Consider the following 6311-nt stretch of genomic DNA (forward strand, 5'->3'; position numbering starts at 1 on the left):
TATCGAGTTGTTGATTCGAAACTTCGAATGATTCATATCACCCTGAAATATGAGAACATTGTCCAAGGTTGTTTGCAATACAATTGCTTTGTGTTTCTTCATAAACAACGTGATAAACTGTTTTATTTACTAGTTTTTTGTTGTTTTTTTTGTTGTTTTTTTTTGACATACATTTCATACAAAAAAAATCAACCGGACATCCGGGCATATGTAATCAGCAGTGATGTCGAATTTGACATTGACACAAAAACACGAATTTATAATATGAACTCCATCTATATAATTGTTGAGTTCTGCATGAATACTCGCTTTGGCCAAATTTTACTTTCAAAAGGGATGAATAAGCCAACAGAGTGTAATATATAGGCTAAAATGAGGAAGTGTTGATTTAAATCTATTTCACAAAAGCAACATTGCCATTATGAATCACTTGTAAACATATTTAAGTGGATGTGGATATGGTACAAAGACAAACGCCATGATTGAAATAAACAAACAATTTTCTTCCTAGTTATTTTTTGAAATAATAGGTTTCTTCTTTCTAATGGCATTTAAGGCGTAAACACTCTTGAAAAGAAGTAAAACACAACGACATCTTTATACACTGTTATCAGTATATCAGTATACACTTGAAATATTTCATTCTGCATGTTAGAAATTGGACGGATATTAATTGTGATGAATTTAACTTATTTTTTTTAACAACTGATGGAATTTATTTGTCTTTTTTATCAGCAGTGGAATAAGTGTTAGCCTATACAAGAAACAAGATGAAAAAATACTAATGCCACTAGTGGAAATAGTTAACAGAATCTCATTCTTTCTTGAGTATACAAAACATTAGTTTTAACAGAGTAAGAATATGAATTAATAGGCTAATACAAAAGACTCAATGACATTTTTTGATCTTACGCGTTTCTTTAAATTTTTGTGAAAACTTGGATAATCTAATACACAAGTATTGGTTTAAACAGTATTTATTTAGAAAACTGCACATATAACAATATACATGAATTTGTACATGAATGGATTAGAAAATAAGTTTACAAAAACTTATATGAATTCTTCTCCATAATACACAAGTATTGTACTTTTTAGACAGTTTTTTTCAATTATTTATACAATAACTCGACAGGACATATATCTAAACAATGTTCAGCAAAAATCTCTCGATAACCGAATTAAATCTCGAGGAAGCAAAGCAATATATCGGTGGTGTGGTTTTTGTTGCCATAATCATGGCTGTTGGATTTGTTGGAAACTTGCACGTACTTCTCGTGTACGCCTTCCGCATGAAACCTTCAAATCACAGAATATTTATTTTGGTACTAGGAGTACTTGACTTTATCACTTGTATTGTTGGAATGCCATTTATCATCGTAGACCTGAGAAACCCCCTGACCTTCACCATATCACCCGCGTGTAAAATCCTCCGGTTTATAAACTACTTTATATGTTCGGCATCTGCTTTGACACTTCTTGTGATAGCAACAGACAGGTAAGTTAAAGCTTTAATGTCACTTATCATATGCATATTTAACTAATTCTGATAAATCAGTTAAGATTATAAGATATATTTAGGCAATAACAGTATATTAAAAAAATAATGACTAGTAACCCACTTTCTCAAGTATTCACATATTATAAACAGAACTGAAGAAAATGCCTAGAACTATGTAGGGAGTTATCTAGAAAAGAAAGAAATGTTTGTTTTTTGCTGCGATAACTTCACTAAAATCGACTAGCGTCCTTACAATACACAACCTTGACCTGATACCAAATATAATCAAAATCTGATAAAAAAAAACTGTTGCCTTTAAACTTAATACACTTTTTTATAATCAAACTTTGTTTAAAGTCATATGACGAGAAAGTAGGCCAAGCATATCTCTGTAGATTTATAGCCCCATTTGCTGTAAACCCAAAACAAACAAACCTTTCTTTCTATTTGACATATTAACTTCGAAGAACATCGTTTTAAAGAAAAGGGAATATCCGTAAAGGTTTATTAGGAAGTAAAAATATTCACAAGTATATCGGTACATATAAGCTGACTAATGCAATGTCAATTGAAAGACAGGGGGGTTTCCTTATATTCTACACTGACGCACGTGGTGATTTATCGTCGGGATGTTTACCATTTTTTCATTTTTCTTTGCATTTATTAAGAATAAGCGTGTATGTTGTAAGTTTAAAGTCCTAGAAAAACTGTTTTCATTCCACTTTTTCAGATTACGGCTAACAAAATTACAAAATTCCTGTAACTTGTAACCCGCAAAACTCTGCACCGTTTGATTTGCACAAATATTTAGCGAAACAAAAGCATAAGATACTGAGAAGAAAGTTCATGTAATTTAAAATGCGTAAGAGTTCATGTTCATTTGAGAAAGAATTCACGTTTTAATGAACAAAAACATTTAAACAAATAAGAAAATGAATCTATTCCTGATAATAAAGATTATTTATATTTAGACATGTTGCTCTATTAATTAAAAAAATACATTGCGTGAGAGTAAATATTTTTTTCTTATGTATGTATCTTTTGCATTTTACCATGCAAGTAGACATCCCCGGCTGTAGAAATAGACATATATATTTACACTTTTGCTGTGTTTGCATTTTCTAGCACGGAAGACGTTGTGTACTGTTAAAATATTGACCGTTCCATATTAAGCCTTTTAGCATGAAAATGAAACGAAAATTAAACAAACTACCGCAGTCACATACAAATTATCGTGATTTTGCAAGTAAAATAGAAATCACCGCGTGTCCAACGTCAAAAGCAGCTCTATAACTCATGTCTTTAGAGCGCCGTTCTACCATTATGGGTGACCTGGAATCAAATCCAACTTTGTATATTTTTTAAGATCAATTTAACAGGTTCATCTGGGTCGACATTTTTTAACAGTGATACTTTTTCACATTGCTTACAATTCAGGAATTGTGTTCCGTAAGATCAAATTAAAATTAAACAAATAAACAAAACAAAAAACAATCAAATAAGTAGTATTAAGCGTCTTCGATTTTTTCCCAGTAAACACCTGACGTCGTATCGACGTTGGTTAGACGTTGGATTTTGGTCGCGACGTCGGCGACTCGAATCCAACGTCTAACCAACGTCATATCCACGACGTCTAATAGACGTCAGACTTAGACGTCTAGAAGACGTTGGAATTAGGTTGGATATAAAGTCTGATAAATGTTATGAATTATAAAACTTTTAAACTAGTATAATTTTGCTAGTATAGTTTCAAGATATTTACTATTTATTATATAATGTTTTCATAAAGGCCTGGACATGCGCTTATAAATAATAGTTCATTCGCACATCAAATATTGTTAATTATATTATAATATCGCATGAGATTGTCTATTTTCGGAAACGGATTTGTTCACGAATTTTAAACTGTTCAAGATAAAAGTGCATTCTATACACATGTATAAATTATTCTACCTAAGGATCTTCTCTTCTACACATGTTAATTTATTAGTCATACATCCGCGAGATAAGCCTGCATCGGTTTACACAGTCTTCCTGTAATTTGATATTTGTTGGGATAAGATAGAGCAAGTTTATAAATACTTTACACAAAGGGAGGGATCCGCAACGTGAGTAACAGATTTTTAAAAATTATACTTATTTTAATAGTTATACTGATTAATGTTCCGTATTTTTCACAGACTGATGCATATTTGTTTGTAAAGCAATTTCAATTAACACCAAACTTTTACATTTAACGAAATTATAGAAGATTTTTCATAGAATTTAAAATATTACATATTTGTTTTGCACTTAGTAATTAAGCTCTTATTAATAGCACTAGTATATTTATATAAATTTTCTATTTTTATGAAATGATGAAACTGACAAATTTTATACATTTCAGATGGAAATATTAACGGAGTTGAAGAATCATGCAAAACTGACGAAACTTGAAAGTTTCAATTATCGGATTACTTTTTGGACTTATTGTATTTGACTTACGTCGTCATAATATAAAATAAAGATGATAAAATACATGTGTTGATCACTTGTTAGACCGCAAATTACGTAGAAAATTTGGTCAGATTTTGGTTGAAAAGTGGTTAGATTTAGGTTGGAAAATGGTCGGATTGCGACGTCTAGCCAACGTCGGGATCCGACGTCTAAACGGTTTGCAAATCCAACCAAAATCCAACGTTAATCCGACGTCGGGGTCCGACGTCTATACGACGTCTAACCGACGTCAAATGCCTACTGGGTTTGTTCATACGTAACGTTTTAACGTTACGCTGACCAGTCGCAACAACTGATCTTCATGATTATCTTGTAAAAAAATCGCACGCTTAGCTAAATTGGGAGAGCGCAAATTTACGGATCAAGGGGTCGTGAGTTCGAACTCTGGGCGAGGCGTATCTCTCTCAGACGATTTGTTACAATACATTGTTTCTGAAGTAATTTTGTCCGCCGCCTCTGATTCATGTTGAGATGTTTATCATCATTAGATGACCATGTAGGCCAAGAACCATAACTCTGATTGCATTTTGTCAAAATAATGGCCCTTTATGTACTTGTAAAATTTGGTTTCTTTGTTAAGGTCCACCTTTTCTCAAAACCTATGACAGCTGTAGCTTTGAAACTTTGTACATTTGTTTATCATAAATAGGTGACTGTCTAGACCAAGAACCATACCTCTTATACGCATTTTGTCAGAACTACGGCCTTTTTTACTTACAAATTCTAAATCGTATATCATTTCTAACATACTGTCCAGCACTTTCCAGTACTTGCAGAATTGCGATGACGCCCGTAGGAGGTGCTCTTGTTATATATTAGTGATTAATTTTAAATGCAACATGAAATTATATTTTCAGATACCGGAAGATATGTGTTCCACTTGGGCGCCAAATTTCACAGCGGATGGCCAAGATGCTGTGCCTCCTTGTATTGTTCATTGCTTTGTTGATTTCATGGCCAGCACCAGTCTTGTACGGCCTAGCCACAGTCCAAACCTCGGACCCAAACATTAACGGTACAAGATGTTATACCGAAGACAAGGAAAATTTCGCAAAATACCAAGGTTACTTTAATGCATTGTTGATTCTAATTGTTGTCGTCTGCTTCATTGTTCTCGTTGTGCTCTACACGTTGATCTGGCGAGTAATTGTCAAACACAGTGGACAGAAAGGCCAGGCAATTACGGACCGTCCCGAAGAATCTTCGTCAAACGTTCAAGTTACTAATAACACCACTGATACCTTTGAAATGACTTCCGGGACAGTCAATTCATCGGGAAGCGATACAGAAGAGAAAGTTGCTCGACAATTCTTGCCGCCAGAAAAGCAGGTTTATGTTGTGGACAAACACAGCCACTGTGAAGATGACAAGAATAAGGGCAAGAAAACGGGGAAGTCAAAGAAAGCACAGAGACATCATCAGCAGAGTTCTGACAGGTCCAGAAAAACAACGTTTATGTTTCTTGCGATTACTGTTGTGTTCTTTATGAGTTATGTCCCCCATCTGATCCTCAAAATTGTTACATTCATGAACAAAAGTTTTGTTCCCCAAATGTCTTTTACAGAAAAGGTGGTTTACAATACCTTCATTTGGTGTTTCTTCATCAACAACATGGCAAACAGTTTTATCTATGGGGTTTTTGACTCGCGGTTCAAGAGTGAAGTGAAAAACATGTACAGCAACCTGTACCGTCTTGCTCGACTTAGAGTATATAGATAAATACAGATTACTCTGGTTGTTTGCTTTGAAGCTTAAACAAATAATCAGAAGTAAGCATTTTGGAATAGTTGATTTAATTCGCATAAACTATTTTAGCAAAATAGTATTAAGACGAATTTGTAAGTCATAAGCATTGGTATTGTGCAAGTATAAATTCTCTTGTTTAATTCACATACTTTCACAGAACATAAACATTTCTTTTGAATCATTTTTCCAGACTGAGAAAAAGAACATCAAATTTATACATTTTCAGTTTAGTTAAACAACACCTTTTTTAAGTTCTGAAGAAGTATCAACAATTACCTAATACTTGGATATGATTAATTTGTATGCAAATAATATCTACTGAAATACATACATGTAAAATTAATACATGTTTTGTCCTTTGCATTACCACACAAAAGTAACACATTATGTTATTCAGTTCCGGACCTTATATCAACAGAACACATGTAACTTTGGTTGACCCTACTTTTTTGTCACACTACTGTTTGAATTTACCTCGGCGGGGATTTATTCCGGTCCGTGTTCCGATATGATTTTGTTCAAAATAAGCGAAATTCGAACTCCCGCGACTTTTTATCTTGCTTTCTGT

The 6311-nt window shown here is 33.4% G+C and overlaps 1 protein-coding gene and 1 long non-coding RNA gene across 2 annotated transcripts; both read left to right on the top strand.

Moving 5' to 3' along the window:
• Positions 1–335: 335 nt before the first annotated feature.
• LOC128546750 (5-hydroxytryptamine receptor-like) lies at positions 336–6086 on the top strand. Its single transcript, XM_053518044.1, has 2 exons — positions 336–1498; positions 4855–6086. Exons 1-2 carry the CDS (start codon positions 1152–1154, stop codon positions 5714–5716), a joined length of 1209 nt encoding a protein of 402 aa, XP_053374019.1. The 5' UTR covers positions 336–1151; the 3' UTR covers positions 5717–6086.
• Positions 1505–4018, top strand: LOC123565863 (uncharacterized). Its single transcript, XR_006689262.2, has 2 exons — positions 1505–3609; positions 3888–4018. It is a non-coding gene; the product is annotated as an uncharacterized LOC123565863 (long non-coding RNA).
• Positions 6087–6311: the final 225 nt, after the last annotated feature.

This window comes from Mercenaria mercenaria, chromosome 1 (genome assembly GCF_021730395.1).
Source record: "Mercenaria mercenaria strain notata chromosome 1, MADL_Memer_1, whole genome shotgun sequence".
Classification (NCBI taxonomy): Eukaryota; Metazoa; Mollusca; class Bivalvia; order Venerida; family Veneridae; genus Mercenaria; species Mercenaria mercenaria.